This window comes from Numenius arquata, chromosome 8, assembly GCF_964106895.1.
Source record: "Numenius arquata chromosome 8, bNumArq3.hap1.1, whole genome shotgun sequence".
NCBI classification, from domain to species: domain Eukaryota; kingdom Metazoa; phylum Chordata; class Aves; order Charadriiformes; family Scolopacidae; genus Numenius; species Numenius arquata.
The window spans coordinates 55,014,499-55,031,562 of record NC_133583.1 but is presented as its reverse complement, the minus strand read 5'-3'; the positions used below and the strand labels follow the sequence as shown (position 1 = coordinate 55,031,562).

Sequence of the window (17,064 nt, the reverse complement as noted above, 5' to 3'; positions counted from 1 at the left end):
TGGGCTGAACCTGCTCACAGTTTTTCTTGATGATCAGAAGAGATTTTGATGAAGTCACAAACATGATACAACTACTACTGTTTGGAAACACCTACTTACGATTGCTCAACTAAACCAGTAGGATAGGAACATGCTTTGATTTACGATTGTTACGCAGTTCTATTACTATCTACAATTAGCCCATTCTGTCGTGGATAATTAGTTTAAAGACTGTCCCATTCTGACAGTGCCTACCCTCAGGTTGTTTACGCTGCGGTAGTAGAGCATTCAAAACTTTCCTTAGGAAACTTTGCCTTTTATAAAATATAGCAGCTTAGAACAGGATCATATCAAACATTTCCTCCCATTTCACACTGGTTTTGGCATTAAATTCTACTTTGAGTGCCTTAGTATTGTTAGTTGATGTATGGCCTGGCTCCAAGACGGCTCAAGGCTCACGGGATGATGGCTCTGACAGCTTGCACCCCTCTGGCCCAACAGAAGCATCAAGTAACGCTGCTCTGTGTGAAAAAAGGCTTTCCTGGAGGTTGGTCCCAGAACGCAAAAAGCATTCCCAAGGGTTTAAATACAACGCTCTCCGCCTCCGGTTCCACCTGCGAGATGCATTTCTTTGCCTTCTCAAGCATAAAAACACAGCAGCAAAGCAAATGTATATGAAATGACCAAAACAACGCGTTCCACACAGTTCCCCCCCCGGGAGGAAGAGGAGAAGATAAAGAGGTGAGTCATGTTGTTTACTGCTGTACAGGAAAATGGTTAATGGTTGGAAACGTCACTGATGAGCGAGATCAGAAAACCTGAACAGACTAGAAATGAACTTGCTTCTTTTCTCATTATGTTCTGCAAATTCCTTTTTGTGATAGATTATAAGAAAAGCGTGCATCGGCAAGTATTTTAATTGAATGATTTGTCATCATAAAATATTTTTAAAGATGCTATCTACATTTGCTCCAGGTGTTTTAAGAAAAAAAAAAAGATAAATACAAATACTTTATTTTAAAAACATGCCCAGTCAATCCCTGTCTCCCAAGATTTATGAACAGCAACTGAGCTAATAAATATCTGCATTGCACTGTGGTAAAATTCTGCACGGTGTTTGCTCCAGATTCACCCACATTTTTGTAGGACCGGGCTGTCTTCCATTATTTTCTGGGTAGTTTAAATCTCTGGACCTACTTTTCTTTCATTTCTGGCTAAACATAGGCAAAAAAGTTTATTTAGAATTATGTATTGTGCTCAGTTCTACTTGCTTTTTCTCTCCTTGACTATTTTACAGAAAGAACACAAACCAGAGCAGTCACCCCCCTCCCCGCACGTGCTCTTTATGAGCTGCTTCAATTCAAAAAAGAAAAAAAATACATTTATCTCCTTTTAGCCGAGCACTGCAACAACAGTTTCAGGTCCGTGGCTGAAAAGCAACGCGGTGAGGAAGAGAAGGTAAGTAGAAGCTGCAATATTTTGGGCAGTTTTCATCTCTCACTGTTCCTTTTATCCTGCAGCACAGGAGGTGTGGAGGTCAGGAACAGCTTCCAGAGCCGCACAGGATGTTTGTCTGCAGCGCTGGAGCCCCAGGGGCCGTGCTCGGTGTTGCCAGTGCCATCGCTGCCGTTCAGGGATGAGCTGGTGTTTTGTCGGTGAATGTGGTGGTGCTTTTCCTGACGGTTCGGTACCGGTGGTGGTGCGAGATGCCTGAAGGTTGGCTCTGCTGATGCCCTCTGAAGATGCAAAACAGCAACTTGATCTCCAAAGGTCAGCAGAGCTCAGTAAATCATTCTAGGGAGGTGAAGCAACGTTGTTGTTTAACTCCAGAAGATACAATAGATGGATCGCGTTCAATGTCATCTTCATTTATGTACAGCACCCGGTACTGTCATCGCTACCAAGGTTAAACAGCCGCTGTCGGGCAGCTGCAAAGTGGGTTTTTTTTAGAAGCAACAACGCGGGGCCAGTTGTGGATTTGGTGTTGGCTTCGGCCTTCGTTCTTGCGGCTCGTGGATACCTGGGTCCCGGGTCAGGTTTCCGTTCCATGATGCTGGGCTCATCGCTGATGCAAATAATTCTTGGTATTCCTAAAGAACTGCAGGAGACTCACGTGTCCTGCCTTTGCTATGTCTGTTCAAAGTGTATGATCTGTGACACACACACACATATATATAAAAAAGTGTATATATATATATATATATACACAAAAAGTATATGTATGTATACTGACACACACCAGTAGCAGGCTCTGTAGCCAAAGCTTTTTGAGAAGTTACCAGAACTGTTTGAAGTATTAAAAAAAAAAAAAAAAAAAAGAGAGATCTATGAGGCAAAAGCTTTGACACCTTTTCAGATGATGGCTGAGGAAAATGCCGGGAGGTTAAAGGCCCTTACTAATGGGTTGCTGTGGGATCGTAAATGAAACAGAGTGTGCAATATATGGCCGCCTACGAGGAGAAATCCCCAAACAAATGGGCAATTTAGCAGGAGGTAACCTCACCGAAAAAGCAGTTTTAGGCTGGAGAGCTTACGGGCATCAGCCAGTTTTTGTTCTGGAAGAGCTGAGCCCTGCCCCAGTGGGCCAGTGCCCAGGACTGGCTCCTCCTGCTCAGAAGACACTTTGGGAATGATTCCCCTTGAATTTCTGCCTCGTCTCTCTCCCTCGGTCTGCTTACCCAGCGGGAATTCTTCATTAGAGAGGCAGCAGCCACCGATGTGCCAGAAGGGTAGGAAAAAGATGCTAAAAAGGTGGACGTTTGTCTTTCTGCAGTGAGAAACCCGGCAAAAGTGCCTGTGGCGAGGGAGAGCAGGGCCCGGTGTGGCCGGGAGCGATGGTGGTGTGGGAGGAGGGTGCGTGGAGTGACCATCTACCATTGTGTACAGAGTTGTTGTTGAAATGCCTTCTTTCTTTAAACTAAAGACAAATAGTTTCACGGGGTTGGTGCTGCAAAGAATGGATTTATGAAGTCATCGCTGCTTGTCTTCCAACAGTGAAGGTTTGGGAGGTTTTTTGTTTGTTTGTCGTGTGGTTGGGCCCCTCTTGCTGAGGAAGTGCAAACCTTTGGCTGTTAGAAACGTGTACAGGCATTTTCACTAACGTTTTTATCATTATAGATTCCCCTCTGCAGCTTTTACTTAGGGAAGTGTCAGTGCAGAGTGGATAGTGTAATAAATCAGTCGCCAGCATGCAAATACAGTTATTTCTGCTGCTTAAATTAAAAAAAAAAGATGCTTTTGCAGAGTGTGTTTCGACTGATCTTTTTTATCAAAAGGCATTAACTTTGAATTTCATACCAAGAATTCCAAAGCCCCTAACTCTTATCCCAGAACAGGTTTAAATGCAAGATAATCTGCAAAGGATGGTTAGCATAAATTATATTCTTCAAAGTTAAATGCTATAAAAAAGGAAAAGCTAATCCTTGAAACCTAATTTTTGTTCTGGGTATTAAGTCAAGAAGGGCTCTTCTGAAGAGATTTTAGTCATGTTTTTTATAGGTTATCAGCTAGTATGTATGTTTTTAATAACAACGTGGTGTCTGTAATAAACGCTGTCTGTAATCAACCAGCATCCACTTTGCTTCCAAGTCCATTTTAATCCAGGATTTAACTGAGGAGAGGCCTCGTGTGTTTGCTTTCAGCCATCTTGTTATTTGTGTAACCGATGGTCTGCCTCAGAAGAATTTTCATCTTTACCACGATTGCACAAGGACAGGAAATGTCAAAGGCTTGAAACTGTGGCAACTTCACTAAGTTCAGGTATTTCATAATCCCTGAGCCTCAAAATGTACACTCCTACCACGGCAAAGACAGGGCTGTCAGCCTTCCAGGCACGTAACTGCTTTCAGCCCTGGGATGCTGCAAGACAGCAGGAACTTCTAAAACCTTGTGGTTAAAACCCTTCTACGACACTCGCTCCTCACAAAGAAAGTCTCTGAGCTTTTTTTTTTTTTTTATGTACAAATTTTATGATTCTCTCCCAGATTTACATAATGAACTGGCAACAAGTGATAAGGATTATCATCCTTAGATGTAAAATGATTAAAACAGTAATTCTGGTAGCACGCAAGAGTTTTTAAGCATAAAGGGCTTTATAAAATTGAGTATGCGTTACTTGCCATTGCATCTCTTCTGCCTCACATTTGTGGGAATTTGTTTTCTTCTGTTGTATGACCATTCAGTTCCTACTATAATCTGCAAAACTAACTTAACACTCTCGCTGCTGTGCAAACATCATGGGGGTTGGCGATGCCCTCTGTCCCCACCTGCTCTGTGTCCGTGACAGCTCTTCCTCTTTCAATGGGGCTGTGGTGGGGACTTTCAAACTCGACGTCTCTTGCATCGTTGCCTGAAATTGCAGCGGCTCGAGCCCGATGATCCACTCGGCTATTCCTGGGTCTGGGCCGGGCTTGTTTTGCCAGTTGCGGTTCTACAGCACAAACAGGGTTGTTGCAGCGACCCTTTTCATCATACCGCACAGGCCCTACAAAATGCTTTAAAGCAACGTTTTTTGATGACTGTTGCTTCACCTACAAACTTGGCTACTTTTACACAGTAGCTGTGAAGAGTACTTTTTTTCTTCAAGTAGCTTAGCAGAACTTCTGCCCTTGGCCTGCGTCCCCTGAAACATACAGCCCTGGCAGAAGAAGGGCTATGGATGAACAGGTCCAGGTGAGTAAGAGCCAGCCCCTTCCGCTCACTGAGCTGCTGCAAATGGACTGTCTGATGTGGCTGAAGCGCAAGTCATTTATTAGACACCTCTGTGACAGGAGGCAAGTATTATCTTCATCTTACAGATGGTAGAATCAAGACACAGATCTAGTTTCACAACTGTATTCAGGTTACAAATGATTTTGCATTAAATTCAGCTCAATTACTTTTTTGAATTCGAAATCATCCAGAACAGCACTGCACCTAAAAACTTGAAAAATTGTTTGATTTATTTGTTATATTTACACATTTGTCTTTTAAGCTGAACTTTGAACTTTTCGGAATGTTTGGGGTTTTTTTTGTTTAATCAACTCTAGTTTTAGCCCTTCACACCTTTTTGCTATTTAACAGGTATTTTAAAAAGTAATTTTTTCCCTCAGCCCGGTAAGTGTATCAGCATTACAAAGTGCCTAGAAAAGCATTCAGCTCAGTAACTGCTCACTTCATATCTCTTTCAAATATTTCTTAACCAAGTCCTGTAATAAATAAAGACTAATACCAACATGACAAGGCTGTTTTTTCAAATTGTTCATTTGCCAGTTTTAACAAGATAAAGAAATGAATACTTAACGTGGACATTGTTGGTTGGTTTTGTGAAAAGAGAGAGAAACCAAACCCCCAAAACAGACAAAAAAGAAGGACACAAAGGAACACACATGGAATGATGAAAAGGAACAATGATATTGCACAATTTCAAGACTCTCTGGTCTCTCTTCCCAGATTTTGATCCATGTAATTAGGTTACGTATGAATTCAGCAAAAAATTGCATCCAGATAAATGTGTAGCAATTTGAGGGAATCTCTAAAACTGTTGATTTCAATTCCTTCTGACTGCTACTTGGAGTTCTGTAAGAGGGCAGGTTGCTGCTGGCTGCAGGAATAATAAATAAATCAACATATTTATTCTACATTTTGCTGACCAACCCTTCAAAAATTATCCATAATATGCACAATTCTTCTATATTGTAAATACCCTAAGTCTCCAAAGTACTTGGGTCTTTAAACACAACTTGTTGTATCAAGTACTCAAACTATATATGAAAAACAACCCAGAACAGTCCCCGATTTGTTGTGGTTAACTTGAGATTGCATCTCGTTTTGCAACACCAGGACTTCTCAGTGTATCAGCGTTGCGTTGAATGTATAAAAGTCACAGTAGGGTACAGTAAGGAGGGGAAGGAAAAAAAAAAAACCCAAACAAAACCATGCGAAGTGGATAAAAGGTCTTTACAGCTACAATCCTTGCTAGACCATCTCTTAACAAGCACATACTGTTTGCTACAGGAATTAGCTAATTGTGTCATTCCGGCTGTAGCAGTTCTGTTTTCCCCCCTCAACTGCTACTATGACAGTCTGTGTCTAGATAAATTTTGCATTTCTGTGCAGAACAAAATACATTTTTCTCATATCTGATTTCCTATCTGCTCGGTGGACTGACGTGTCAGCCAGCAGGGCTTAACAGATAAATTTAATACAGGAGACTGAGATACAGTATGTTTATTCTTAACTTCTGATAACCTAAGAACTACAAGAACGAGAGATGCAGTATCCATTTACTATGATCAGAGACAACCATTTTTAGGGAGAAAAAAAAGTAGAATTAAGCGATCAATGCTAACACTACATTAGTTCCAAATAATTTTTTTTTTTTTTTTCCAGTCATGGTAGCTTAACTATTTATTGTCCATCTGGCCCACGTTTAACCTGGTCAAGCTAAAGGTGACAGAGTTTAAGGACTGTTGTTTCATCAAAACCGAAGCAAGTTTAAAAAAAAAAAAACAAAAAAAAACATGAAAGCATAATTTTACTGTAGGACTTGTTTCATATCTTCATATTCCACATCACTTGTAGAAAAGGGATAATGCATCTCAGTTTGCTTACAAGCTAGGAGATCACTTTGAAGTCTGCATATTCCTAACTGCAAACAAAATATAGCACTTTTAACAGGTTATAAATAAACTGGTTTTCAAGCATAGAGCCAGCCCAACAATAACAATACACTATTAAAAAGACCTAAGGCAATGAATTCCATCTCCAATGGAAAAAAAAAAAAAAAAGAAAAAAAAAAAAGAAAAAGAACTGTGCAAACAAGCTTAAAACTATTTCTTTGTGCCAGTGTTATAAAATGTAGATTTCAATAAAGCCTTGACCCAAATGCCAGGACTTGTGAAAAGAATCAGAACAAAACTGGTTACTTTATTTAGGAAAAAAAATACTCTTATCTTGCTGCTAATAAAATCGGATACACGCAGTTTAAACATTTACAGTTGCTGTAACACTTTACACAATTCCTATATATGGGTGTAAGAACAAACATTAAAAGACAATGGTGGGTCAAGGCTTTACATTAAAAATAACAACCTACTTTTTCTATAGTCTCTAAAATACTATGGTTTTTCCAATATTTGCAGCCATTCAGGAATAATTTTTTTATTTATTTATTAGGAAATGTATACTTTGTGCACGATCTTAATTCCTAATTCCTGGCTCTTTGGGCTGAATGACAAAAGGATCAAACCCATTGAAGTGGATGGTCTCCTCGAAGGGCGAGTGGAGAAACCCTGGCTCAGTTAGTCTCGTATGAGGAAAGCAGTGCTGCATCCACTGGCTCCATGCAGGATGGACAGGTAAAGGATCTCATCAACCAGTCATCTATACAGTCCAGGTGGTAAATGTGCATGCACGGCAGAAATCGGATAGGGTCCCCATAAACAAAGTCCATCATACAAATGACACATCTGTGGGGATAAAAAAGAAAAAGATAACAATATTTCAGCTGCTGTTACCACACTGGAAATGAAAAGTAGTGTAATATCTACTCCTGGGTGCGTCTGAGTCAATACAAATTTTTAGTACTTGTAGATTCTGTGAGTAGTCCTTAGCTCTGTCAGCGCTGGCTCCACCAAGCCCTAGATTTTTTTGGGGTGTTTCCTCTGTGGTCGCTGTGCCTGTGGTTACACTGTTGGCGAGGGCAGGAAGCCGCCTGTAGGCATGGCGGGGGTACGGAGTGCATAACATTAGAAATGGTAAAAGGAAGCCATAAAGGTGAGGAGGTAACATGAAATTATTTCCCCATGAAGAGAGGATAGAGGAAAAAAAGCCTGTAAGGGCATGAATTACATGGGTCCGAAAACTAAGTTTCACCTGTAACAGGAAAACAAGAAGGAGAGAGCCTTCTGCATGGTCATTTTTTTCAGGAGGCTACATTAAATTACAGTCCCTGAAAATAAGGCAAAAATTGGGAGGACAAGATCAGGTTTCCCAGGGCAATATTATAAACCAGTGCAAGAGCCACGTTACTTCAGTCGGGTTTCTGTAACTTACTCTCTGATCTTCTTCTCGGAGCCGTCTCTTCCAGGATCATAGACTCCTTTAGGTAGATGCTGAATAAGGCCTATCCTCTGCGCTATTCTGATTTGTTCCTCTTCCGTCAGCTGCGTTGCCAGCCGAGTCTGGCTGGGAGTCGGGTGATACACAGGAACAGGGACCTGCTCCTAAAATTAAAATAATTCAGTTAAAAAACCCCACAGAGGCTTTCCTAGCATTTCGTAGCACGGTACAGACAGCGTATTTAACTTTTCCTCTCTTAGTCCTGCAAATGTTTGTATGATCTCCCATTCCTACTTTGCAATTTTGGGGTTATAATTATATTGAGAATGGGATAAAGAATTGAGGCCAGTATCTTGAGCAAGGAGCTGCTCGTGGTTGTTCTCTGCAAAAGCTTTTTTATCTCCAGGAATCATTCACACACGAGATACACGTACAACAAACTCCACGTGACGGCAGGCAAGTCAACCTGACAGGCACCTGGGGAACTGCTTAGATACCAAACTGAACAACGTACTGGCTGAGGAAGAGCCCCCAGTGTTTCTAACAGTAAGTAGATTATTTTTTTACATTTAGGAAGAATTATTTGCAAAGACGATGACAGTGCCTAATCTTAAGGGTTTCATTGGTTCTATAATAACTAAAATTTAAGTGAACTCTTCTGGGCCACACAAGCTCCAATCCGGAACTGTAGATTTAACTCTTGTGTGTTTAAACAATGTCACCTGGACAATAAAAAGAATAGCTCAAGTTTTACATTTGTTCTCATAGATTAGTATGATTTTACAGGTTCTCCCAAGCTAGACTTCAACTGCTCTATGTTTAAAGTACATATTTCCCAAACAAAATATAAGCAACATGTAGGTATTATACAGTCCTTCTGCCACGTTCTCTGAAGCTTCTTTTGAATATTAACAAACTTTAGATCAGATGTTTTTCATTAACACTTATATTAACACAGTACTTATTTTACTTGCTTTTAAAACACGTTTTTGGACATAAATACCAATTTTGAACAGGAGATGCTATTAGGACAGTATTGGCCAGTAGCTGTAAGTCTACTGCTTATAGGGAGACGATTCCTTGCAATAGGTCTATTTTACTGGTACTTCTTAAACAGAAAAAAATAAAATTCAACTTATAGCTGCATTCTGAAAATAAACCTAGTGCATCACAGAGACAAGAGCATCAATTCCTCTGTTTGAAAAGTGCGAGAGTTGATGTTTCAGAGGCCATAGCTGCAAAAACACAAGCAGGCTGCAGGAGGGCACGCCGCTGCACCGCAGGAAGCGCTGATGCAGCTCACATCACCTCCGACATCACATCACCTCCGACATCACATCACCTCCGACATCACATCACCTCCGACATCACATCACCTCCGACATCACATCACCTCCGACATCGGTCCTGCTGGCAAACTCCCACCTGCTCATCACTGATGTGGGGAAGACCTGAGCTTTCACTGCCTGTGACAGAGTGACCACCTTCTGCAGCATGCATGTCCTTGGACCCCTGTGGGCATCTCCAGCAGCAGAACACGGCTGCGTCCTCCTCTCCCGTTCCCTCTGTGCCTTCTGGCCTGCTCCAGCAACGGTCCAGGGCAGCGCTCAGTCTTCAACTGACACCAACACCCGGCAAAGTCCAGATATGGGGTTTAACGCATGTAATACTGCGCTTGTAAAACCTGATAAAGCGATTCTTCCTTCGCTGCTAGAAAGCATGGCAAGAGAAGGGCAGACAGGACCCACGGGAGGCTGGGGGAAAGCAGTCTAAGGAGCATGCAGCCTCTCGCCAGCCGGTGCTGGGGTGCCCAGCAGCAGAAGTCCTTCCTTACTACAAATGCTAATCAAAAATACAAGCCTGCCTGGCAATTCTTCTTTAAAGACAATGCCTAGCACTTGCAATTCAGCTGGTGGGTAAAATTCAGAGTCTTCTCTTAGTTTAGCTACACTAGGATTTCCCCCTCTGATTTCCTAGCAGAGCTCAGAGGAATTACCAGAAGGTTCAAAAGACAACACACCAGTGGTTCTGTAAGTTTGATTAATTTCCTGACTACTCTAAACTGTATTTCACAGAATCACGGATTTCTTCTAGATCGGCTGCCTTTTAATGGTTTAGATTATCTAAAGCATTCTCTAATCGTTGTTTGGATAGGGAAAAGCACCAGCTGTAGCTAGGGCTGACCTGTCAGATAGAGCAGTATTCATGAAGTGGCTCTGCAACCTTTGGTGCCAGCAAAATAAAGCACTTCTCCCCTCTCTAATGCTGCAGACCTTCTGCACTGAACTCATCAGCTCGAGGCAGAGGCCAGCCCTGGTTTTATGTTTCAAGAACTTAACACCACAAACTATCAGTAACTTTTTTTTTTTGCCCCCCCCCCCCCCCCCCAGCTTTGCTACACTTCTTTGGACAGATTATTAAATCAATAGCAGAAGACATTACTGTTACCCTGTTTGTCACAAAGATGTACAGAACGCTTCGCATTTGGAGAGAGATGCGCCCTCCTTCCCATCTTAGAAGGGCTTAGGAAGTTCCACTCAAATATGAGAAAAAACTTCTTCACGGTGAGGGTGACAGAGCCCTGGAACAGGCTGCCCAGGGAGGGTGTGGAGTCCCCTTCTTTGGAGATTTTCAAGACCCACCTGGATGCAGTCCTGAGTAACGTGCTCTGACATGCTCTGGGCAATCCTGCTTCGGCAGGGGAGTTGGACTAGATGATTCTTTATGGTCCCTTCCAACTCTAAAAATTCAGTGAAATTAGAAAAGAAGAGGAGCTGGATAACTGACCACACGCACGGCCCAGGTTGGTGCCAATAAGGGCAGAAGGAGGAGTATTTACTACAGCTCCCCTCGGCAAAACCACGACTGCAACTGATAATGCAGAAATAGAAGGAGAGGAGGAGGAGGAAATGGGAGGAAAAACAATCCAAGAAACTCACTGCTAACTGAAATTAGCAGTGACAACTGATAGCGAATGCCTATAGCAGAAGAACAACCAACTAATCATCTCAGCAGAAATTATACAGCAAAAGGAAACTACAGTTAAGTCAGAATCTGTTGTGACTTAAAACTATCACATTAGGACAACTCTGAAACGAGAAATTGGTCACGCTATCCAACCGATGACTGCTTTGGTTAAGTTTTGGACAGTAAATTTTTGGACAGTAAATTAACACAACTTTTAGGCCAAACAAGAACAAAAACCTCATTCTCTTGTTCTGGTCTTTTACAGGCACTTGCTGCAAGCAACCACCCAGGGACTATTTACCCGAGGAACCCATTTCTGCACTATTGCAGTGCCCCTCTCCCGTGGGTGTCATCTTCTAGGACCACAAAGATGATTAGGGGCCTGGAGCATCTCTCTTAAGAGGAAAGGCTGAGGGACTTGAGTCTTTTTAGTCTGGAGATGAGAAGACCGAGGGGGGGATCTGATCAACGCCTATAAATACTTGGGTGGGTGTCAAGAGGAAAGGGCCAGTCCTTTTTCAGTGGTGCCCAGTGACAGGACAAGAAGAAATGGGCACAAACTTGAACATAAGAAGTTCCATCTAAACATGAGGAGGAACTTCTTCACTTTGAGGGTGGCAGAGCACTGGAAGAGGCTGCCCAGGGAGGTGGTGGAGTCTCCATCTCTGGAGACGTTCAAATCCCACCTGGACACGTTCCTGTGTAACCTGCTCTAGGAGGACCTGCTTTGGCAGGGGGGTTGGACCATATGATCTCCAGAGGTCCCTTCGAACCCCATATCATTCTGTGATTCCCCGTGGAGACCTGAAGGACCCGGGCCTCGTGGACCCCTTCCCGTACCAAACACACAAATGCTTTCCCGACAGCCAGCACTGTATGGAAACACTCCTCCTTTTGGCATCCTGTCTCAGGTTCCTTCCCCACGGAGCCACCGCCCTGCACTGCATGTCTGACATAACCAATTAAGGCAGGAATTTATAGTTGCCAGCTGTGGGCTTCTACAATTTCACATACTAGACAAGAATCTCTTGTCAGATGAGTAAATCTGGGTGAAAATGGTGCTGTCTTTCACCATGACACCTTCATGCTTGTGAATATAAAACCTGGGGTTGGTGTAGCTGCCAAGCTGTTGTGAAAAACAGCATAAATTGTACTACCGTAAATAAACCGGGCGACCGTGCAATACCCACGATCCGGAGCACTTCCTTACCACACTGGCTGGTGGCACTTTAACCTCGCCTCCCGGTGACTATTAAAAGCCTGCCCAAACGAAGCAGGTAGTCCCCTGGATACAAACACCGGCAAAATGGAAGAGTGCAGCCGCACACGTTGCAGAAAGTCAGATTTTAGGGTACAATGACCTTCTCAAACCTGTCCTCTCCCCACCAACAGATAAAACGCGTGCTTATACCTGTACGAATCTAAAAATACTTTAAACTATTTATTAATGAGAATACAAGAGCCCAGATTTGTCCATCTCAGTTCACTGAAGTGACATTGACCCCATGACCACATTGACCCGGAGGGGTCCACAGAAGAGATGGAGTAGACTGAGTGAAGTGCTCCCTCAACGAGACCCTGGCCACCACTCACCAGTGGAGCTGGGCTCCTGCAGCCCCCTGTAGCCCCACACGCAGCTGCCACATCCCCACATCAGCAGCTCCATCCTCTGCTTTCTCCACCAGCAAATCTCCGAAGCGTTTTTGGAAGCTAAGCTCATCCGACAGTAACATCAAGCCGCCTGTAGGGACCGAGCGCAGCCCTGTCTGTGCGGGTTTAATCGCCCCTTTGCAAATCTCACACACTTTATATCGGCTGCTTTTATCAGCCCACCTTAAGGCAAGGTCCCCCTCACTCCAACAAGGATACTCAAGGGCAACAACACAAGAATTCAAGACTTAGTGAACTTAGGTTTGGAGCTAGAGGCCCCCTCGCATGCGTATTTATATAAAAGATTGTGTTACCCGAGTAATTATTATTTTACTCCAAAAACAAGCATGAATTTATTGCTCTGGTGTCTCACTGCTCCCTTATCTACCATGGAAAATGTTTTTGCAGACAAGATTACAAAATACTGAACTTCTAGCCAAAGTCCACGTTATTTATCATTTGATAAAGATGTGAGGCATTTCAAACTAAGATGAAATTCCATGTTAACTCTATTCCTCCATGCAAAAAACCTAAGAAAGGCCAAAACAAATAATCAAACCCACATATTAGCGTCAGGCAATGAAATAAAAATCACTTTCTGGCACTTAGTTTGTTTTAATCAATTATTTTTTTCCCCATATGAATTTAGTAATGATGAAACATCTCAGATGGCCACAGTCCTGGAGATCACAACTTTTTTTCTTGGTCTCAAACTAGGGGGTGTCAGCACAAGTTTCCCTGGTTTCTGTGCACAGAAATCCCTCCTTCCCAATGTTTATTCAGCCCTTAAATACCAGCACTAATGTAGACTCGAGGACTACAGCCGGGTTTGTGTCTCCATCTCACCCTGGCTCCTCCTCTCTGGGGGGAAGAAAAATTCATAGAGGGCATCTGGAGGTCTGCATTTTTCACCTCTAATGAAAATAAACATTTTCACACATGGCTTAAAAGGCCCAGATGCTGTGTTTCTGGATATGGATTCCCAAGCAGGCTCTGGATTCTCGCCTAGAAAAAGGAGGTTTCATCAAGCACGATTTTAATTTGAAGTTTTCTCATCAATGCAACTTACCTTGGTTACTTATGCTGCTGTAAATCTGCTTTGCTTGTTTTACAGCATTTTCATCTTGTTTTTGCAAGTGCAATGAATTTGTAATGCTCTGAAAACAGGTCAGTGGTAGATCAGAAACTCTTAATCCCTGGATAAAGATTATTTTAAGATCCCTCTATGCCACATAGCAGCAGTATGTTATCAGGGCTTTTGTTTGTTTGTTGTTTTTAATAATTACACCAACACGCACAAATTATCCTTTCAGGAAGGTCAAAGGTGAGATGAATAATTAATAACATCTAATAGTTCCAGAGGTTAAAGCTTCATTGCTGTCCCCGAGATCCTGTCTACAGCCACCTGCTTTCCCCTATTGACCGCTTTGTTCGCTTTCCATCTCAGAATTTTCTTCCTCATCTAATCCAGGGCTCACCCTGGGATATTTATTTGCATTTTAACACCAGATCAACAGCATATCTGTTAAATCAGTCCGACAAAGGAGACAAACATCTTCCTCGCTATGTTTATCCAAAGTCTTTTTTACATTTTTTAAATACCAGCAGGTCTAGCGCTTACGCTCCTTGCGGTTGCTGCCTAATTAATTAATGGAAATGTAACAGTTCAATTTGAATTTCCCCAGCCGTTCCCACAGCTTTTTTTTTTTTTTTTTTTTTAAATCCCTTCAATATGCAAATGTCTGTCTTGAAACGTGTTGTCTGGCAGCAGCTGCAGAGGTTCACACACAGCTGCATCTGGGCCACATACGCTTTGCTGCTGGGCCAGCCCTCAAGGACCCCTCAGCAAAGCGTCCCCAGCTTTTCTCCAGCTCCGGAGGCCTCGCAACACCCCTCGTCCTCACCACACACATCTTTCAGCCCCGCTGCTTCCCACCTTTCTCACCTCTAAGGTGAGATGCTTAGCAGAAAACCTAAATAACTAACCTAGACAAGAACAACTTCAGTTTTTAGATGTAAAGTCAGGAGGTGAGGGAAAAAAAAAAAAAAAAGAAAAAAAGAAAAATTGTGCTTTTGGGGTTTTTTGCAAAGTCCCCGCTGGATTTTATAGAATATTCTCTTCTTGCTACTTTATTACTCATAAGGAACTCGCTGGGATGACGGTCCAGGGGCCTTTTCTGTGAATGCCATTCTGATCTGGGTGAAAAGACTCCAACTCCATCCGTAGGTGAAATAATATCCTCCCCCAAGACATATTACTGTAAAACCACTCGCCATTATAATGTGCATTATACGACAACTACAGCTTACTTTAATAATCCTTAGAATATTACAAGCAGCCTGCCAACTATAAAAACCTTCTTCTGCCATACAGAAGAGAACAGCTCATTTATAAAGCTGAATACCAGTTGCTATAAAATACCACGTAATGGTATATACTGTTACCCAATTTGTTATATTCCTCCTTCCGGGTAGCCAGTCAGTATAAATAACTGCAATAGCTGAACACTTGGGCTAAAATGTTCTTTTTGAAAGAAAAAATCCCCTCCTCTCACCTCTCCCACTCAGAGGAGACACCTGGGACAGACAACCAGATCAGACACGTGCTCAGGAGGAGCCATTCTGGCACAAGCTGGAATTTAAAGCACAGGTTTGTCCAGCAAACCCCATTCACTGAACAGTAATATAGTCAGAAACAAGATTAAATGTTAAATTAACACCATATTAAGCAAAACTGTAACTGATCCTTTACCAAATTTTCAAGCATGCCATCCCTTTGTTTGTGTGAGAAGTGAAGACCCAAGTACCCCTTTCCCAACAAATAATAATGCTTTTCAGAACAGATTCATCGCGCCGCTCTGCTAAACACATGCTCACCTTCAAAATACAGTTCAGAGCCCTTGCACTTCTCAGGATTCCCACATTCCTCCCTAAGGAGACTAATCACACCATTTAGATTTTCAAAGTATATTTGATTCACCTGGAACTTTAAGGCCAATAAACGTGTACTTAATTTTTAAGATTTATTAAGGGATTGTTCTGCTACCACTGCTTGCTGCAGAGAGCTTACTTTCACTGTGCACGATCATTTTAAAACCACTTCACTTTTTCTTTCCTTTGATACATTCCTTGACAAGTTTGACAGCTCTAAGCAACAAAAAAACCCCACCCTATAACATAAAAAATTCTACATCTCCGTTTTCCCTTTAAAGTTTTATTATCATTTAAATAAACATGCACTAGCATCTTACTGGTCCATAACCAGCAGGAGAGCCACACTCCGAACCACAGCAAGAGCTCCCCTGCACCTGGGATTAGTTCAGGTTCATCCATGCTTCCCACCAGAGGGAAGAGAAGATTAATAAGAATTCTGGTGTTGTAGGAACTGGGCACTGTAGATACAGTCAGTAATTAATATAACAACAGACTAAGGAAACAGTCTGCAACAGAGGAGAGGAACCTGCAGAATCTGCACAGCTCCAGCTGCTACCACCAATTAAAAAGCAACACCTGGGTTGAGCCATATATAATCTAACTTCAGAGGAAGGTGTTTTTTGGTGAAAGCCATGGTTGTTCTGCAGTGGTGGCAGAGCCTCATTTAGGCTATTACTAAAACAGTAAAATTATCCTTTCAATTTTTCACAGTTATTCCATTGACATTACTAAGAAATAAATGTATCTGAAGAGTTGGAAAAGATAAGCAGCCATGAAAGAAGGGAGTCCTGGCTACCCACTTTTAAAACATCACCTGTCCCCGAAGCCCAGCTTTGCTACCAAAAACAGGGCTGGGGCAGAGAGAGAGGAGGGACAAACTAGATGCATCCTGCCTGTTGCTGCCTCCCTAGACAGGGACAAGGGCTATTAGAGAAAGGGAATTCGTTTTCAAACTTCTTTTCTGTGCTATCACACAAATCCAGAAAGGCTACCTACTGCCAAGATAAATAGCTGACGGTGCCCTTTTCAGCTTGGCCAGTGCAAACCCAGCCTCACCTGGCAGATGGGAATCACCTGCTGCTCTGAAAAGTTGATTAACCATCAATGCAAACCTAAATACAAAAGATTAGCAAGAAAGAGTTGTAGGGGAAAAGCTGTAATTAAAAAGCAGTAATTAATCCCTGGAAGCACAATTTCCTGACACAACCAGACAGTTTTTGTATTTCCAGGCCGCGCAGCAGTTTCTCTGACTCAAGGGCCACGTCCTTGGGTATGGTTCCACTAAATGAACTCTTGTTCACCAGCGTCGTGTTGGTTTTAGCTGTCCTTGTTCCTTTCTCCAGTAATCCCATCAAATATGAAGGTGTGAATTTCTTCAGGGAAGTGGGTAACACATATACCGACACATCCCAGACCATCAAATTGCTCACCAGAGAATGGACTCCATCTCTCCAGACAGCTCCGCTTACAGCATCGGGCCACAGCTTCTGAGAG

The 17,064-nt window shown here is 42.5% G+C and overlaps 1 protein-coding gene across 1 annotated transcript in view; it reads right to left on the bottom strand.

Moving 5' to 3' along the window:
• Positions 1-4,899: 4,899 nt before the first annotated feature.
• Positions 4,900-17,064, bottom strand: part of RNF11 (ring finger protein 11) — a 34,217-nt gene continuing 22,052 nt past the window's right edge. The window contains exons 2-3 of the mRNA XM_074151923.1: positions 8,014-8,183; positions 4,900-7,427 (exon numbers count right to left, since the gene is read on the bottom strand). Of these exons, the coding sequence (XP_074008024.1) occupies positions 7,256-7,427; positions 8,014-8,183 (342 nt within the window). The 3' untranslated portion in view covers positions 4,900-7,255. The remainder of the gene's footprint in view (positions 7,428-8,013; positions 8,184-17,064) is intronic.